General features: G+C 32.1%; 1 protein-coding gene across 1 annotated transcript in view; it reads left to right on the forward strand.

The window, feature by feature from the left end:
- The window catches only part of Lrt (Leucine-rich tendon-specific protein), a 142,626-nt gene extending 122,409 nt beyond the window's left edge, over window positions 1-20,217 (forward strand). The window contains exons 5-17 of the mRNA XM_068767948.1: window positions 1,004-1,147; window positions 2,814-2,961; window positions 4,809-4,937; window positions 5,813-6,004; window positions 6,702-7,081; window positions 8,753-8,955; window positions 9,917-10,069; window positions 10,551-10,813; window positions 16,267-16,335; window positions 17,314-17,402; window positions 18,166-18,226; window positions 18,590-18,716; window positions 20,020-20,217. Coding sequence (XP_068624049.1) covers window positions 1,004-1,147; window positions 2,814-2,961; window positions 4,809-4,937; window positions 5,813-6,004; window positions 6,702-7,081; window positions 8,753-8,955; window positions 9,917-10,069; window positions 10,551-10,813; window positions 16,267-16,335; window positions 17,314-17,402; window positions 18,166-18,226; window positions 18,590-18,716; window positions 20,020-20,137 — 2,076 coding nt within the window. The 3' untranslated portion in view covers window positions 20,138-20,217. The remainder of the gene's footprint in view (window positions 1-1,003; window positions 1,148-2,813; window positions 2,962-4,808; window positions 4,938-5,812; window positions 6,005-6,701; window positions 7,082-8,752; window positions 8,956-9,916; window positions 10,070-10,550; window positions 10,814-16,266; window positions 16,336-17,313; window positions 17,403-18,165; window positions 18,227-18,589; window positions 18,717-20,019) is intronic.
- Window positions 20,218-20,527: the final 310 nt, after the last annotated feature.

The raw sequence follows: 20,527 nt of genomic DNA on the forward strand, positions 1-20,527 counted from the left end.
TTTTTATATGAAAGCTAAAAAAATATACGGGATTCGTGTATGTGAACAAATAACTATCGTCTTACCTTTGGTGTAATAGTAAAGCTACTATGTAGTTATTAAAAAATTTATTAAAAAAACACGGTCTTCTTCTTAGTTGTATTCTCTTGACAGTGAAGTCGTGGACATCTGTGCGTGCAATATGGCTCGGTGATATAATGTTGATTACATAAGAGCAAGTGATTATTTCATATACATGGTGATTATATATTTATAGGTGAGAACGCTTGTAAGATGTGTATGTGTAGCATATTTTCTTTCAATTAATATATGGTACTCACTGTTTCCTTATTGATTAACAAAATTCGGATAGCTGCATATTCCAATTAATTACTGTTACTCTCTGTTTCTGCAGACTTTGTACTGCCAGAACTTATTAGCTTTTTGTATTCCTAAAGAAAAAAATAGAAAAAAAAACTATTTGACAGATTTATCAATGGTTGATTGGAAATAGATGTAGTAAAACTTTTAAAACATTATATTATAAACATTTTTCTGACAAATGCGCTATTATTTCACTTTATATCTTTTATAGATATAACCAACCAACCTATATAAGAAGAATAAATAAGGCAGAAACATTAATGCGATTGTGATTTATCTCCGCACCTCTGTAGGGTTACTGTCTGTCACTTCTATACTCTGCAATAGCGGAATTAACGCCATTAAAGTATTCTCTACCAGTTAACCTACAGGTAAAGAATCCTTTTATGGCGCTAATTCCGCTATTGCAGAGTATAGAAGTGACAGACAGTAAGTAACCAGGCCACGTGGCATGCAGAAAAAAATGGCCATTGGGGGCTTAAGGTTCTGAAATGGAGATGCAAACACAGCGAGTCGCTCTCGACTGCTCTTATTCAAAATATGTCAAAAAGGCTTGTGCACGACAGTGTACTATCGTTCAAATGATGATGATTCAATTTAGTAGCCCCAATGTGAATTAATTTTGTTCTATTATTTTCAGGGCATCAAAAATCTCACCTATCTGGATATTAGCGATAACCAATTAACGATTATATCACCAGACACATTCAAGCCATTATCTGAACTAACAGTTTTGAGGCTGAGGGGAAATTTACTAAAGGTGTCAGCTCTACCATCTTTGAAGGTATGTTGTAAACTTTTATAGAATACATCTTTATCATTTCAGCTATAAGATGTCTACTGCAGAGCATATAATTTCCACAGAGAATAGAATCCAACGTCTTCTATCGATCCTATCAAGATCGTCTCTACATATTGTGAGTGCGCTTCGTGGTCTCCATTCCAGCACCTTAAGGCCTTAGCGAACATCTGATCTTTGTGGCTATGTGGTCTGCCAAATTTTCAACTGACAAGTCCACTGGGCTATTCCTGTTACTCTCTTTCGTTTACGGATCTTCGCATCTTTGATTTGATTTCGCAGAGAAATCCGGAGTACACGGCTCGTTAAGCCTCTTGCCAATGAGGCCATAAGTGACAACACACTGATCTTAGTAAATATTCGTATTAAGCTACTAGAGGATAATGGAGGAGAAAATGCTTCGTTTTTTTCTGAACGCTGCTCAGCCTAACCTCTATGTCAAAGTTGGACTTACCCGCCACGTTTTATTCGAAATAAGAATAATGTGTTAAATTATGTATAATGTAACGTCAAATAGGAAAATACGATGAAACTCAAGCGCTATAAAATCATAACCACGAATAATTGCTGTAATCAAAACTGATTATCAGAACAATTTAAATGTATTGCGCGTATGGTATTTCCATGCATTTTATTTTCGATTACCGACACTAAGAAGGCCACTTACTTGATATTTCTTAACATTACACATTTAGTTTAGTAAAGAAATTATAATATGCTGGTCTCAAAACCATTATTATTTTGGTCATCAACAATCTTTTTTTTATTTCCCTGAAGTGAGAACCTTAATGCATTTGATGATTTGATTGGAAAAGTTACAAATCCAGCATTGTCGCTGTCATCAAAAAACCCTTAAAATTACAATTGTTATTTAATTTGAATTATAAAACATTGTATCCGGGAATCGATTGTAAGCCTCTCTTCTCTACCGCTGGGCTATCACGGTTCAATATTTTTGGTGATGTGAATTATCATATCTTAAAGAATTTTAAATGGTGTGCGTATTTGTCTTAAGTATTAAAAATCAAACTCTGTTTTTCTCAGATCTGAAATTTTGTACCCTTGAAGTTGAACGATGCTATATAGGGAGCTTAATTTGTTTTTAGTTTCTATCAAATTTGACTTTAGTGGCATCTTCCTTACGACTACACAAGTGATCATTTTATATAATAAATACAATGCTATGAATAAGTAAATATATAATTAATGGAATTTAAATGTATTTAGACGCTCTATAAATAAATAAGTAACTAGGTATGTTAATATACAAAGAAATAAATTTTGATAGCAAAATCCATTGCAAAAAAGTTTATAAATACATGACAATTATTTATATTTACGTAATACCGTTTGTTGATATGGCCGCTCTAGACGGGTTTTTGGAAAAGATTTTTTTAATACTTGAGATAAGAGGTTCTATATATATTATATCAGTCTCATCGACTGAATAAGGACATTTCTTAGCAGTCATTAGACTGTAACTTTCGGGCATTAAGTATTAAGTTCTTTGTTATTATAAGACTGCTATTTTTATGTTCAGTATACTACAATCTGTGTTTTCTGTTTACATTGTTTGCTTTAAAGAAAATTTGAACAGAAAACCTCTCGTGTAATTTTGTGGATGCGCAGTAAGATGTTTTGTTTGCAACAGGACGCTCATTATTTACGTGAACTGGATGTTTCGAGTAATGCTCTCGAGGGCCCGCTGGGACCAACGACGGTACCGCCGCTTGCTCTTTTGAATATACTACACCTTTCCGACAATACATTCGCTAGTATACGCCGAGGGGCATTAGCAGGTAAATGTTTTCTCTTTAGTCGCGAACTACATAACTTAACTGACACTTTCAGATTCGTCTTTCGGTTCCGATATTGCTTTGGATTTATTAACTTATTAATGCTAAATACTAATATCATCTTAATTTAATACAGCTTTAAATAATGGTGCTTCATCTAATGATGCTTTAACTAATGAAGATGTAACTAGTGATTAGTTTCTATCTTTGTTTTAACCGACTCATCTCTTACCACTGTAATTTCACGGCCTTTTTAGTCATACAACATCTAACTCTCACAGTGGCATTTCTCATGCTTATATTTTGGATTGATTCAGTAAAGATTTTCATTTAATATCCATGGTAACTTAGGCCTACCTGTGAATCCTAAGTCATTCATTTAACGCTATAGAGTGACTGTTTTTTTCACATAGTCTTTCTTCAGAATGCAGTGGCCAAAGTACAGCAGACAAAAATATAATATTGTTATAGACATGTAAATTTCAATATATAAAAATGTACAAAAGGAATTCTTCGCAATGAACCTCTTTTTTCATCATGTTAATTGATATACATAATGATTTATACAGAATGATTAGTTATAGCTCTAAAGTGCTTTAAAACCGTGAACGCTCATTTGTAAACATTTAAAGATATAAAATCTATTTGCGATCATTGTGTATAAAGTGAACACTCTATGCTCTGAAATTACAAACATAAATGATTTTTTATGCAGTAAATGTTACAGACTGATAAATAACGTAATTATAATACTAACATTACGTTATTTATTACTTCTGAAACCATTGATTTTCAGATAGAATGTACCACAAATTAATTGTCAGGAAGTCAGTTATATATTCACCGCTTTAAAGCACTAAGAACAAATTACCCCGTATAAAGTATGTATAGTAAAGAAAAATGAGAATATTTGCTCAACGACTTGTCTACTTATCGGTTTGATAAATAATTGAAAACACGCGAACAGGGTAAAAGCTTCTTAGTCACAATTCACAGTGAGGAAACGTTGCGGATTATGCTTTAAGATTCACTCTAGAAGGAGCTTTTGTGCAAGTGCGGGACAAGTATGCTTTTATTTTGCCGCTGTACTTATTTTTAGATAAATTTGGTGCCGTATCGAATATTTTTTTAAAAACTGTATTAAAAATATTTAAAAAGTCGGATTTTGTGTTAACAGTTTATCATTCATTCAATGGAGTATATAATTAGTGTTAATAATTTTAACAATAAAATTATTTAACATTTCTAGGGAGTATTTCAATTATCAAAAATAAAGTACGGAGATCAATTACACATTTAAATTAAATAAAAGATTTGCACAAACAAAAAAAAACTTTTGACATGCTATTTTTTATTTTATAATTAAAATTTTTATTTCTTTATTTTATAAAGATAACATAATTACGGATTACAATCGGGTTTAACAAGTATCAAAAGAATAATTTGGAGATATAGTACACTTTTCATAAATAATCAAGCTTTATTAGTATCGATTCTTTATCATCTTTCCTTCAAATTATTAATTGTTCGTTTATTATTTGGGCATGTTATCATTAATTGATTTTCTAAACGTTAGAACCCGCAAAGTGTCAAAAGAATAATTTAGTCATCTAGTTCAGTCTAGTATATTATTATAATTTACATATTTTCTTATATTTAGTTATCGTTTTCGTATTATCCGTAGGCAGTTTATTACTGGAAATAGGCCTTTCCGCAGTTTTCCAAAAGGACATGTTGAATGCGGAAGCTTTTAGCAACTTCCAACGACTTGAACAACAGTTAATTATTTAATAATTTACCCATAAAATAAATTATGTGTTTTTATTTAATAACGAAAATTACTTTTGTAGGTCTTTCAAACCTTACTCACTTAAACCTTCATAACAACCAAGTTGATGTATTGGAGGACTACGCATTCAGACACCTCACCAATTTGACGCATTTGGACCTCTCGCATAATGAAATTGTGGCCGTTTCTGGTAAGACATATTAAAAGTAAAATTGTCTGTACAATCTTGCGGTAGATTTTCCTTGTCGAGTGATTAGTACATCATAACCTTGTAACAATAAGCATAAAGGTTACGTTGCAGAAAAATTTCAAATATATAGTGTCAAATAATTGTTTTTAGCTTAATAAGACAAGTTAAAAAAATAACGGGACACGTTTAAGAATTTTAAGTCAAAATAACTTTTTTATATAAAATTATATAGTAACTTCCTTTAAACCTTTTAACTGTGTTACCTACATAAATTAATAAATGATGAATGCTAGGCCAATGGTAGTATTTTTGTATTTACACGATCGTGGGCTCACATTGGTAATGACAATAATAAATAGCAGCCAGAGCTGGGGCTTCCGTAAGAGCCTTCGAGTTTTGCTGTAGTGCTATCGAAACCTTTACACGATGCCGTGAAGTGATAGGAAAGGGAAATCGAAGCGATTGTTGATGGCGGACTGATTGAACGGAGCGACCGATAAGATCCGTCTTGCCGTTCGTATACCTAAGTCGAGTTGCAGCCGTTTTAGTAGCACTCTAGGCTAAGCACCCTTTGCGTTTTGTCCTTTCAAGCCCATGGAATCTGTAAATGCCAGTAAAGCAACACTCCTTTTTCGTCAAATAAAGATCGTCACCCACGGGTTCGATTCCAGGTTGACGCACACTTTGTATTATTGATGTGCCAATAAGCGGTTAAGAAAAATATTTTGAAGATTGCGTTACTTTTTTGGTTTGAAAATCCAAAAGATACTTTCACTCTCGTGTCTTGTTTTTTAATGATCATTTCTAAATACATACGAGTATAGATGAGAATGTTACCGTATTTATTAGAAATAAATTTGTATTTCTTTCTACAGGCTCTTCTTTAGCTCAATTGACGAATTTGATTCACTTGGATCTATCGCACAACTTCCTTCGGTCACTTTCAGCGGACCCGTTAAAAACTCTGAGAAAACTCACTGATTTACTTCTTCATGATAATGACATTTCCATGATCGACGACGGAGCGCTGACTCAGCATAAAGACTTGAGCAGGTTTACGATTGAAGGTATTTCTTGGTATAAATTTACTCCATTTTATTTACTTTTATGGTGATGTAAGAATTAGATTTATTAATAATTCGTAAATTTCATTTTATTTCTCAAATCTTAACTGTACTTCATAGGTTTAGACAGTTAAATAGATATAAACAATATTTAATTGCAAAATTTGATAAATTACGGGGTACATAATATATTTTTGAGATCAGATTATAACTAACAATATATTTCTACATTGATTGTGTGAGTCAGGTTCCATCTTTCTCATACAGCTCAGATTTGGGTAAGATTAGGAAAAGCATAAATTTTTCTTCGAAAATGAAAAAAACATTACGAACTGGCCACTCTCGTATGCAGCTCGAGTCATCCATTTTCACATAAATCTTAACAATAATTATGAAAAAAATTAAAATATGTAAGATAAAGTTAAATAAACAAGAAAATTTAATATGATTTTATCCGTCATACCGTCTGAAGTATTCCGCGTATATAACAAGTATAAATAATAAAGAATTTGAATACTTTACACGGTTGTGAACAGAGGCCTAAGACATAATTCGTTCTTAATTACAAAGAAGTCATTAACTACTTTAAATAATAAATAAATAAACTATTCATAATTTAATCGTAAGCTAATTCCAAATAAAAATATATGCATTTTAACTTTTAAACTTACAAGGCTTACAAAAATAAATTTTTGTCCAGATAATCCGCTCAATTGCGATTGTTTAATGGCTGGCTTTGCAAGGTGGTTGCGAGAGGCAAAAAACCTGTCCCAGTCTGATAAATCCGCTGCGATCTGCGCCACACCACCTCATTTAGAAGGGGCACTACTATCACGGCTGTCAAAAAACAAACTCTGCGACGATTTCGACCACATAGAAATTAAAAAGGATGAAGTTAACTACGACTACAATAAAATATACGAAAGCGATGACGTAACACAGGACAAGCTTAATGTTATCAATGAACCATTAGTAGAAAGCGATATATATATTGATAAACCTGAAGGTTTAGACGACGATATGTATGATGAGGAATTAGAAGTCCCCGGGGAAGAGGATTTGCCCATATCTAAAACCAAAGTAAGAGACATTAAACCTTTTTAATAGAACGTAAGATCTATTATTATAAATAAATAATCTAGAAGAAATCTTAACTGATTTTAAACAACTAAAAAGACAAAAAAACATTATAAAAAGGATCAGGATATAATTGTTAAGTTTCTGTAATTTTTTCTTGTAATGCTTGGTGTCTCCTTAGATTTAAAATACACAATGTTATGTGCTGTTGAAATGTTACTTGTTTGTTAATAATTACTTTTTATTAATTTTTGGAGGTGTTAAAAATATTAAATAAAAGTATAAAATGCGGGTAACCATCTAATTGCCATGCAATTGTAATTTTTTTATGAAACTGCTGTATGACGTATACTAAAAACAGATGTTTTACTTTATATCTATATACCTAAAATTTACAAGAATAACTCGGTTTGTAATAAGTTGATTAAAAAAAGGTACTAACTACTTTTCTGTGAATTAAGACCGTGGAAGGGTTATAATTAGATTTAATTAGAAAATTTGAATAAAAACAATCAAAACGGTTAAGGTGATATTAGTCGGTGTGTTTGTTTATAAGTTGAAGTGTATTACAGTGTATTACAAATCGATGTAAAATGTTTGTCATTCCCTCAGTTTTCCCGCAATTACATCAAATTCAGACTCCATTCATATTCAATTTGTAGGTGAATTTATTCCACTGAAAACCAATAGCATATCACGGCATTTCAATTTATTTATTAATATAATAACCACGTACTTTTGTTGTTTATAAATATTTGTAAAAAAATTGTTATATTTTTTAAAAACTTATTTAATTTTGTTTAGAATAATATCTATGTATCAACATTAAAATAGTTTATATATCTATATAGACATACATAATAAATATAAATATATATTTATATTTATTATGTATGTCACGAGATGAATATCAGAGTTTAGTTTTCCTATAATGGCATCACTCAATTAATAGTAAGACCAAACGCACCCTGATCTGCGGAGAACCCACAAAAATCATACAAGTTTTTTTCCTTTGCTCATTTTTGAAATATTTTCATTAATAGTATTAAAGCAATTTACTAAGATTTTTTTTATTTCTTGTTAATAAACTTTCCAAATGTAACAATACATAAATTCGAAGACATGTCAGCGTATTGAATTCTAATACAAAAAATCATCAATTTAATTAAAATTGTCAATGACTGACGAAACAAAATTCACTGCCTATTTAATTGATACAATGTCGCTGTCGTTTCAACCCTTAGACGCCCAATGCAAGACATAGACCTCCTCAAAGATATCAATGGGGGGATTCACCATAATCGTTACGCTTGACAGGCGGGTTGGTGATCGCAGTGTGGTAATATAGTAGGCACAAGACGCTGCTGCTCATCCTTTAAAAACTTGTTTTGTGAGCAGTGCCATTCCTACATAATTTATGCACAAAGTGTGAATTATATAAGACTGCATTCTGGGAATTGAACCTGCGATCTACGATTGCTAGTCTCAGCTCTCTACCGCTGGGCTACCACTGCTCAATTTGAAAATTTCATTTTTTTTTTTAACAAATTTAGCATTTACAATTTGGAGTAAATTTAAAAATCAGAATCTTAGTTACCACGTTATAATGTATTTGATTTGCTTTAATGTTTGTCTTTTATTTGGAAAAGATTTCTAAATTTTTTTTAACTCCAGGTAAGACTTGAAGATGCTTGGTATGATAAAGAAGAGGTGCATTTGTCTTGGTCCCTTGATCCACCGTCACCTCGTCGGTTCCGCTGCACTGGCGTAACTGCATCTAGAGGAGGCAATCTACCTAAACACGTGGCCTGTCATCGAGCACCTCCTGCCAATGTTGTGTTGCGAGGGTTTAAAATTGACCCCTCTGAACATTATACGTAAGTGTTCCAAAGTACAACTGACTTTAAAAAAATATCGTTTTATAATGACACTAAAATTAATTTATATCTTTTTTTACAATAATTTGTGTGGATAGGAATAATATAGGATGGGCCATAATGAAGACCACTTGAGGTTTTTTAAATAAAATTCCGCGGGCTGAGACTAACGTGGTATGTATCATTTGGCCGCATGTTCCAAAAGAACAGGACCACTAGTTACACATCTAAGGCCAGCTTGGAGGGCGTATGAGAAATGTTTTTAAGAAAAGTCATACGTCAAAAGAGTATTATACAGGGACTACCACGAAGTTCTGATTTATCGCCTTGTGATTTTTTAATGGAGACTTCCAAAGACGAGGCTTCTTTACTTCTCGGAAAGCATTAATTAAAGCAAAACTTTTCAGGAGAAATAGCGACAGGCCCAATTGCGACTCACAAGCGTATTTCTGATAATATTTGGTGACGGTTGGAAGAATCAATAACTGTACGTTATCTTGAAGACATAATTAAAAAAAAAAAACATCTAAATTAATTTCTTTGTTGAAAAAAAAATGTATTCATTAAAACACAAAATGTATTTTATGGCCCACTCTGGATTATAGCCAATGATCAAACTGTGGTTCGCTTCTATCAGTGATCCTCAAAGACTAAGCTTTTCTTCTGTGACTAAGCTTCACTTCAGCCAGTAACGCTATATCATTAAACATTTAAATGCATAGCCAAGGCGCGCAGGGAAAACTTGTTCGTAGTTACTATAAAGAGGTCTAGATTAAGCGATTTTAGTACACCGTCACCTCAAATTTAGTAAAAATAGTAAATGTCAGCTGATAAACTGTGTTATTTCTTTATCCAACAATAAGATAAAAAACTATAAATTACTGTTAATTGACTGTTTTAAATCTTATTATTTAATATTTAATATTGGTTTCATAGATTTATATTTAAAATATGTTTGCAGATTTTGCATCGCCTTAGAGGAAATGGACAATAGAGATGTACCAATGGCTCTAGTTCTGGGATGCGGTTTACCACAACTAGTGAGACAAAGGGCTGAATATATAACCGTAGCGAGCGCTCCTGTCACCACTCAACCCGCAAGGCCTGCGTTTAGGTTAGCCGAAGAACACCGTAATTTTGTGTAATATGGTCTTTATTTCATTGTGATAAGGCATAGTTGTTTCATTATTTCATTTCGAAGACCCCGTAAATTTTAGTTTGATAGACGTATGAACAGTTTTCTTGATTAAGTGACTCACTGCTGTTTGGTTTCATACACAACTGTTAACTTTGTTAGCATTTAGTAAGGCGAGACTTTGTGCCTTTTTACCAAAATCTCTGTACAATTGTAAATGGTATTGTTCAGTATACAGTTATATAAAAAGTTATTCTTTAATGAACAGTTACATTATCTTCATCAATTTAGCCATAGGGCATATACTGCTGGCTATTCTCTTCTATAGATTTCTAATGGCATCGGTAGGATGCTGCCTGCTTTCAGCGTGTTCCGTCCCAAGGATGTTTGTCCAGTTTGAGTATTGACATGATTTCCAGCCACAGATTTTTTGAGATAAATGAGTAAAGTTGTGTTTCAGGGTCTCAGAGGTACGTTCGAACGTGACAAGTGACGGAGTCCTGACTGTATTAATATCAGTGATGGGTTTGCCTACAACCCGCGCGCCGTATGTCTTGCCGCGCTCTCAGAGACTATCGGCACCAGATAATAGATATCTTGCGAACTGCTATGTTATACTCGCCGTGCTATCGAAGGGAGCTTTAGTTGCCCAGAAAGACACTCCATGCCAATCGACTTTAGAAATTTCCATGGATGGCTTCATCAGAGGACCATATGAAGTTTGTGCAAAAATTTCCAAGAATAAACTTGATGAAATCCGACCAATCTGTGTTGTTCCACAATTGCAAGAACCTCTTGGTTCATTGGAGATGAAATCAGGGATGAAAGGATTGAATTCAGCGTTAGTAGGTGTGGCTTTAGGGTTGATGGTTATAGTAATTGGATTAGTTTGGTTTGTGAGGAAGATGCTGAAGAAACCGGCTGATTTTGAAACGCACCGATGCTTCCGACCTGATCCTGCACCCGAAGAAAATGTTAGAGCTAGCTATGTGATGTTAACGGCAACATCTAAAGTATAGGATTTTTAAACGGAAATTATGTCAAATATAATTATTTGCTAGTCGTATAATTAGTTTCTTGTTTTGTTTGTTAATATTCGACATAGACAAAATTAAATGACGAGTTGGCACAAAGAAAAGTCTTAATTCATAAAGTCGAACATTGTCAAGAGTGCCGGAATGATAGTAATGATTCTACGATGTTCCAAAAAAAAATTTTTTTTCATTTAGTTATGTAAAAACAAAATATTTTCTATGAACTCCTTTTTTAATTTATTATTGCATTCTAATAAAACATTAGTGCAATATCTTAAGACTTTTCTTGATACGCCTAGTCATCTATTGTACGTGAAGGGTTGAAAAATACGATTAAAAAAATTAAAAAAAAAATTAAAACAAAAATGTCAATAATAAAGTCCAAATATTGGTTTTTAAACGGATCGTTGTTCTTAAAGACGTTGCTTAAAAGTACAAATTATCAAGTTGATAGTTTAAAAATAGATTTGTTTATAAATGTTAATTTGGGTTTCTCAGAAAAAGATAAAGCTGTAAATCCATCCAGTGATAATTTCCGAGAACGTAATTTATATAATGATTGTTTATAAACCGGTTTTGATAAAAAGGTTAATAATATTAATTACATCGATTATTTTAAAATGTGTTTATAGCAAATGTTTATTTAAATTTAGATACAAAATGTAAATTACACCGAAACATAAAATAATTTATACAGGATCCGTGTTATCTTTCATCATGGATTATCTAAAAGTTTACATATTAGAATCATACGGCATCGTAAGTGAACTGAAACAAATTTCTGTCAAAACGAAATTCTTTTCTTATCGAATAATCGAAGACACTTATTCAGTAGTTATTTATTTACTGGTGATGATATCAATCATCATCATTTTGAAGGATATCTATGTCTACGTCACTTCCAGGACATAGACCTTCCTAATAAAATTTCAAGAAGGTCGATCGCTTCCAGCGTCCTTCGACGTACTTAACAAAGACGTGTGTCCACCTTGTTTATTTAATTATGTAGTACTTTTACTAAGAAGTGTAATTTATCTTAAATTGTTTACATTTACAACTTTTTTCTCACAAATTTAATTATACTACTAATAAAATAACAAAATTAATTTTGGTGATAGTCACCGACTGAGATTTTAAAAATATTTTTGCGACGTTTTTACATTATTAACTTATATCTTCTGTGAAGATTAATTAAAATATATAAATATTTAATATTAATATAATAACACGAGGCTGACTAGCGACAGAAATATATTTTGGTTAATGTGACAAAGTCATAGCGAGTTAGTTTTTAATTAACCTTAGAGGTATTTTTATGACATTAGGAATGCAATTGGAGAATGTATTTAATTTGTAATAACTGTACTTAGTTGAAAAATTTTGGCTACCACTGTACATGTTGCGGAGAACTTTGGTTCTGCTTTAATTAGTTAGTAAATAATGTATATAATTAATTTATGATGATGAATATTATTAAATAAACATTAACTCTTTTATTAGTTGTTTATTTTATTTATACAGGGTGATTGGTTAGGGGTACAAGCTTTAAAAAAGCGAATATATTATAGTTCATTTGCCAGCAAAAGCTTTAAAACTATTACACCTACATCCAATCACTCTGTATAAAATGATCACTTTGAAATAAGTTACATACTTTTTTTTATATATACCAAATGCTAATTACATCTGAAAATACAAAGTCTGCAAGGACTATAAGCTATTCAAATTCGATTTTCCTTGAAATATAATCGTTACGAAATTATTTCTAAAACTATTGTTTTTTGGACAGGGTGTTTCACAAATCAATTGACAGCAAATGGGCTATACATTCATTCCTATAAAGCTTTTACGTCTCCAACCACTCTGTACATTACAGTGAAACAAACATTTATCTTGTCCTCTCAATTCTATTATATATTAAGGATGATTCGCATTTCGACTGGTGTGAAGCGATTTCTACGTAATGTGTACGTACGTTGTACGTAATGTCATGTATTTATATTTTTATAAATTTTGGATTATCTAGAGTGATTAAATGCCAGAAGTATCCAATATATACGTGGGAGTGTGGAGTTTTAGCAGCACCATTTAAAAAAAAATCTAATGACGTGTTGTAAATTTTGACAGATGGCGGGTTTTGTTGTTATTATTATAGTTTTATAAGTAAATTTGAGTGTGTTTCCATTGAGCATCTCACATATGTGTATATATATATATATTTATATATATAAATATATATATACACATATACATAAATATATTTATGTATATATATATATGTATATATATATATATATATATATATTTACACGAATGATGCATTTTCATTAATTTTACTTAATGAAATTTTTCTTTAAAATAGTCAAACATAAACATACACAATGTAAATATTAGAATGGATGAAAAAAAATTTCCTTTCAAAATTACTAGTAAATAACGTAAAAATAATTAGATAAAAATAAATTTAAAAATTTGTGCAAATAACATGGGATTCTCACAATGTATAAATATTGGTAATTCCAGTTTAAGGATAACGTTGCTATATAGATGTCCTAGACATTTAACTAAGGACGTAGGTGCTCAATTCTCAAGGTGACCAGACGTGGGATGACAAACTAGGTATTCTATTACATAACTCTGAATGAACGCCTCAATGATTAAAAAGCGCTATTAATGTAACACTGTCTTTACATTAATATTCTTTATTTTTTATACAAGTAGCAACGACAAAAATAATGAAAGGCTTTTTAAATAACAATGTGCATAAAGCACCCTGCTTTTAAACGTCACGTGTAATAGTTGTAATAGTTATTTGAGAAATTTACTCAATTTCTTGTAGCTTCGAAATTAAAGAGTGTAATATTCTACTAAAATCCAGTTACAAATACAGGTCTCGTTGATTATATTAAATCTAATTATTTCGATAAGGTCTAAAGAACATTACCAAACCATTAGTATATCAGGTTTGAACCACACTTGATAACAACTCAGACGAAGCAATACACACCGCTAAAGCCCGCTACAGATCATGTAAGACAGTGCACCGCAAACTTCCATGTAAGGGTCACGATACCAAGTAACTTCTTGCACCTGACTAAATGTCCTATGATTTTAGTTCTGTGTTTTATGAAATCATAATCATAACTTTAACCTCGCTGCCTCTGTCCACCGCTGGACAGATCACACTCCTACGGATTTACTTCAGAAACCAAAAAGAAAGACATCTGTTTACATTGTTGATGGACGTCACATGTCGTCATACCCCAAAAGACATCTGTTCTCCATGCAATGTGGCCCATCCAATGCCACTTATAAAATATAACATAAATATTACAGTAGGCATATGAATGATCATCGGTCCAACCATGATTTCACTTAGTTTAGTTTGCTATAAATATAGTATATTGCTGCCATGAAATCACGCTGCTGCTATTTATATATTACCCACAACATCTTGGGATATAAGTGGTTGAGTCTCCTTAACCTAATAACATAATTAGCTAAGGCACCCTTTAAACTCGAAAGAGTAATACTCGCCTGTATAACGTAATCCGTCTAGACGAAGCTCTAAAAATATTTTTATTTTTATTTTTGGACCTAACAGACGTTTACACAAGAAGAACTATAGTAAGTAATTAAAACATTAGAGAAAATTACGACATTCTCATGGATTTAACATATTATTTAAATTTCTGCCCCCCCCCCCCAACGCTTCACGAATCTAACGTATCCACCCCCACATCAAACTCTGTTGCGCTTGAAATTTCATAATATTATTTTTTTATCAACATCTATTTAATATTATTAACATTTGTATTAAATTTCGTCTGTAGGCTTTTCGGTTCCAGAGATATTGTAAGCTAGTACAAAGGTGAAAATCTCTTATTTAGTATGTATAGATAGATATACATCCTAAAAGAGAGTAAAATAGTGTTATATGAATAAGTCACAATACAATTATAGGAAAAAATGTTACTAGTTAGCAGTTACAAAATCATCTAGTTGACATGTGCAATTTTAACATTCAGTATAGCAAAATATCTAGATCTCTCTTCTGTCCTAAAAATATTATTTCTTGGTTCAACAAATATTAGTGTTTTGGACATATTGACAAGATGATGATGGATAACCTGGACAAACTGATGATCATCAGCAAATTAATCCGGCCACCTTTTACACCTTTATCCACGAGTCCATACAGGTGACCAGTAGTCGAAATCAATGGCAAGATATCATATGAGTTAAGTTCGAGTGGGAGAGGACATAACAACATTAAGGATTGACGAAGATGAGACAAGAGGAAGGGGGAGATTACGATTTCTTAATACGTACATTTCGGTTTATATTTTACGTGTAACTTGATTAGTATTTTCTTTATTCCTGTGTGTTTTGTATAAAGTGTGTGGTGAATATTGATGTGTTTAGAAAGGTCTGCTCTTTTGGAGATATATATTAGTATACTGCTATACTAGTGATAGTTAAATGTAGTTTATTTCTTATGTTTATATATTCCCCAAGTTTTGAGTGCTTCGTTTTCATGATATTTAAGATTATTTAAGATTCGACTAAGGTTTTCTCAGTTGATTCAAGTCAACTTCAAATGTGTTGATTGATTTTAGATATAATTATGTTACGGATCTGCACGTTACGTACCCGCAACCTTTGGTTTTGCAAAGCAAGTTAACTGCATGTAAATTAAATAAATCGTGGCATAAAAAAAAATTAGTTATTCCAATTTAAATTAACCACACAGTCGCCATCATGTCAGCTGATAGACGTCCACTGCAGGGTCTTACTCAAAGTTCGCAACGATATCAAATCTTACATATTAGAGTAATACAGTTATTTTGTTTATCATAAAGTTAAGTAATAATTTATATTTGTAACAGAGTTGTTTTATAAGTTTCTTAGATCATTATCCTTTCCTTTCAAAACAACTAGAAATAAATAAAATACACAAAAAACCGAGATAAGCCGTCGCATAAAAAGTCTATTTTATTGAGGATTGGGAATTTCCCTTATGAATGAAGGTGCGCACGCGGTTAACTACAATCGTTAGTCTCATAAACAACGCGATGGCAAACGGACGTGTCGCACTATTTATCATATTAGCGTTATCAATAACGGTAGCCGAGAGCAAAGTGTTCACCAGATGCCAGCTGACTCGCGAACTCCTACGGAACGGATTTTCAAGGACGTTTCTTAGTAATTGTGAGTTTCAAATGTTTGAGTCACCGCGTGTTGCATAATAATACGACGACATATTGTTTGTCTACCTATTGTACTATACGCGATTCCCGTTGAGAGCGCCGGGTCGCACGCGTAGGTGATGATGACTCTACTAAATCAGCGAAGCGTTTCAATGTTAAATAAGTTTTTTTTTTGTTTTCAACATTAGGTTTTATTACTTTGGTTGTCTTGGTAATTATGTAAACGAGCAGTGTTTAAAAATCAACAACAACGTATTTAAACACTTCAATGCAGAGTTGTCTACCGAATAATAATCACTTTACCGAGGCTTAGCAATGATTCAATAAGTTGTATTATTTAGTGTAGTCATTATTTCGTATAGAGATAAAAACCTTGACTTTTATTTAATTGTTGTAACATTCAACATGAGGTGGTAACGAATTATATTTTAAATTATAATAAATATAAGAGGTGAGTATAAAGCACTAGTATTTTATATTATTTGTTCACGGTATTATGCTTAAAACTTAAGGCAACATTTATAAAAATTTTCCCTGTGATACTTAAATGACTGTAAACAGTTAAATGTAATTATAAACAATCACACTTTGACTTTACTTTACGATTTTTTTAAATGTATGTTAAATAATTTTTTAAAGTATTAATATTAGAAAATAATAGATAATTTAATCTAAAACAAATACTTCAGATGATGGTGTCAAAATTGTTGTCTTACCTTACTTAAGTTGTATACTTCAAGGAGTGTAAAACCTAATAGCACTACATAAAACCTGACAGAATAAATTTTGTGCTAACAAAATCACATTGAATATCGTATAAATATTTTCCTTAATTTGGACGTACAAATAAGCCAAAAATTGTTTGTCATGGATTTCTTATTATTTGATTCTCTAATAATCTCAGCTGCCACTTATTTATTAATAATAGATTTCTAGTGTATTAATATAACACATAAAAATAAATATAATTTCCCTTTAGGGGTTTGCCTTATAGAACAAGAAAGCGACAGAAATACATCATCGTACAACGTGAAATCTCCTAGAAGAAAATATTATGGACTTTTCCAAGTAAGAATTTTTTAATTTAATGTATAATTTTTATAATTTAATAGATCTTTTACGGCGACTCCTTGTGTATATCATGTGATGAATGCTGGTAGAACCCATTGTGATGGAAACTAAATGACTTTGAACTCACCTATAATCTTCAAGTTAAAACCAATAGGTTTTCAAACGAGTCCTGATCTGAGACGGAGTCTTTTTCATGGGTTTTTTCTACTTCTTGCACATAGACGCTCACTGCAAGTCTTTGACCTCTGTCAATAAATTGCTATGATGACCATGGTCTTGAACTGCCCGCATTCAGCGACTTTTTGTGACCATAAGTACGTCGTCGATCTGCCTGCTGCCTGCCTAGTAGAGGCTGTACCGGCGGATCTACCGGCTAATGGTCACCATAAGAGAACCTTTCGGCCTCAACAGCCAACGGTTGCACGAGCGAAGCGTACTGCCCACTGCTACTTCCATCGGGCAACTCTTCGATTTTTCAGTTCTTTTTCGTGGTCACTTGTACAATACCGTGCAGTTAATTATAATATAAAGCAAGTCATTCCCAACTATTACAATAAGTTAAAAATGTCTGTCACACTACAAAAGGATTTTTATTATTTACAGACAATATTAAAAATGTGGCCTATTTTCTTTTTGCTAAATATCTTTCATAAGGTCCCTGCAAAAATATTTTTTTGATGAAGTTTTGGATTGCGAGCATGAAATAACAATAAAATATTTGCTATTAATATTAACTGTGTGTAATATTGTTTCTGTTCAGATAGGAAGTGAATATTGCAAGGAAGGACGCAAAGGTGGCAAGTGCGACATTTCGTGTGAAGGTGAGTGTTTAAATGTCAAATTAGGATTCGATCCAATAGTACGTTGTATTGTTAAATGCAAATTCGAAATCTGCAATTCAATTGATAATGCTTTACCCGCAACTTGTATAGACTTCACGGTTGTGTTTACTTAAAAAATTACGAACAAGATAATTATAAACACTTTACAATAATTTACGACTCAATTGAGAACAATGCTCGGATGATTCACAAGAATTTATAATTATTTCAATATGCTCAAATAAAACCAAATTCTTTTTGTAGTGTACAATGGATAAGGTGACTTTAAAAATTATGTAATGAATATATTTACTTGTACATTTCTTTTGGTAAAAACATAATATCATGCTATTTTTGATACAGCACTACTCGATGAAGACATTAGGGATGACGGCGTATGCGCACTAAAAGTGTTCGAGCAAGAAGGTTTCAAGTACTGGACAAGATGGGAGGCCAGGTGTAAAGGGCAATTGTTGCCTGATATTGAAAAGTGAGTAATTGTTTTTCAGCCGACTATTTCTATCGTTAAATATTCACTACCATCATCAGGACTTATTCTATCCCATAGATTCCCAATACGACCGATTGGAAACCGTCTACATATAGCGTTTATAGACGACCTAAACACAGTTTTCTTTCTACCTTGTGGGTAAATGTCCTACGCTGCGTTTGCTAATCCATACTTTCTATTTTAAAACCTTAAGGACACGTGGTCAAAAACTTGTGTTTATAAATTTTTGTGCGTAGGAAGGTAATGGGCAAAGAATAAGCCAAGAAATGTTATGCAAGTTTGGGTGAACCTTTTTACTTGGAAACATTTGTCTACTTTAAGACTACGAGGGCAGCTTTCATTAGTGGGATTGCCGACCAGTGTGAAAATATTTCGATGGTCCTATCAAATAGCAAAGAAAAAGAAGAAAGAAATTGTGTGGATATTTTGTCCGAGTAAAACAAAACAAATTCTTCAAATCAATTAAATTCTCTCATATACATTGATTCTTAAAAGTATAGTGGATGCCGTAACATTTGCAAGTGCAAAAGTGGTTTTGCGCAGGATTTTGTTTTTCAAAAGCTGTTATTGTTCAGGGTTTTGTATTGCTAGTTTATATTTTAATGGCTATAGCTAACGACAGTTGCAGGGATAATTTGTTTCATTATCTCTTAATACAAATAAACGGCTTGAAGTTGTGTGCGTAGTAGCGGTCGTAAACTAATCATTTAATTAACAGAAAATAATTATTTTAGGGTCATTTTATTAAATTAGTAACAGTCGCTGTGTACTTCATACATAGAAAAAGACGATAGTTAGTTTAAATAAACATATTATTCTTTATAAATTATTTCATTTTTATCAGTATTATAAGACCATTTGACTTATAATACATCAATATGTCAAGTGACGTACTATAATATTGTACAAATTTAACTTACATAATTATAGTGTTTGATAAAGATATTTTTTTGTATTGTTGATTATTGCGAATATCTTTAGTTAATAATTTCATAAGAAAATGTTCTAAATTTGATGAGAAAATCCATAAACAACCGAAAATAACCATATGCAGCACCGCGGATTAATAAGTTGAACTGACATTAGACAGTCCAAATAGCACGCAGGACAGAAGACCACTGCGGCCTTAAAATTTCGAATTGGTAGGAAAGTCTTTACCTTATCACGGGCCACCAAGCGCCGTGTAAAACATCTACCTACACAGTGGATAGATGACACGAATCAGGCCAATGGCCAATGACAATGAGGACGAAGATATTTGAAAATATAATTTTATTTGTAGATGTCCCGATTGGCAGTACCCGTCTAATCGCGTGTCGCCGCCTAGAGATAAGCGCACATTACGAGGTCGGAGATCAGCTTTAAGAAGAAAACGACTTACTTGGTTAGGGATTAATTAAGATTTAGAGCAGTATTGAGTTCGTGTATGTAAGATAAAATTTGTTACATTTTCAATTATAAATAAATATTTAATGTTGTATATTTTTGTTGTGTTCTACCCGATCTTTATTATTTAAATAAATATTTTACTTGAACATTACACGTTAGCTTTTACTCGTGGTTGATTGATCATTGCTAGATTCTTTAGGAGTAGAGTAGTTCTATATCCCTACTGAGATGAAACACTGTCTTGTGAAGTAAGCAGAAAGGTTGCTTCATTAATTAAATTAACTTCATAATTAAATTAGGAGCATAGGGTACGGGCGACGATTTATTATAATTACTATGTTCTAAAGTTATTTCATTAATGTGACACGACCTTGCGCCATCATCACGACTAACATTTCTAA

This window comes from Battus philenor, unplaced genomic scaffold, assembly GCF_028537555.1.
Source record: "Battus philenor isolate CCGP_79_NKW_IND1 unplaced genomic scaffold, ilBatPhil1.0.hap1 SCAF_24, whole genome shotgun sequence".
Lineage (NCBI taxonomy): Eukaryota > Metazoa > Arthropoda > Insecta > Lepidoptera > Papilionidae > Battus > Battus philenor.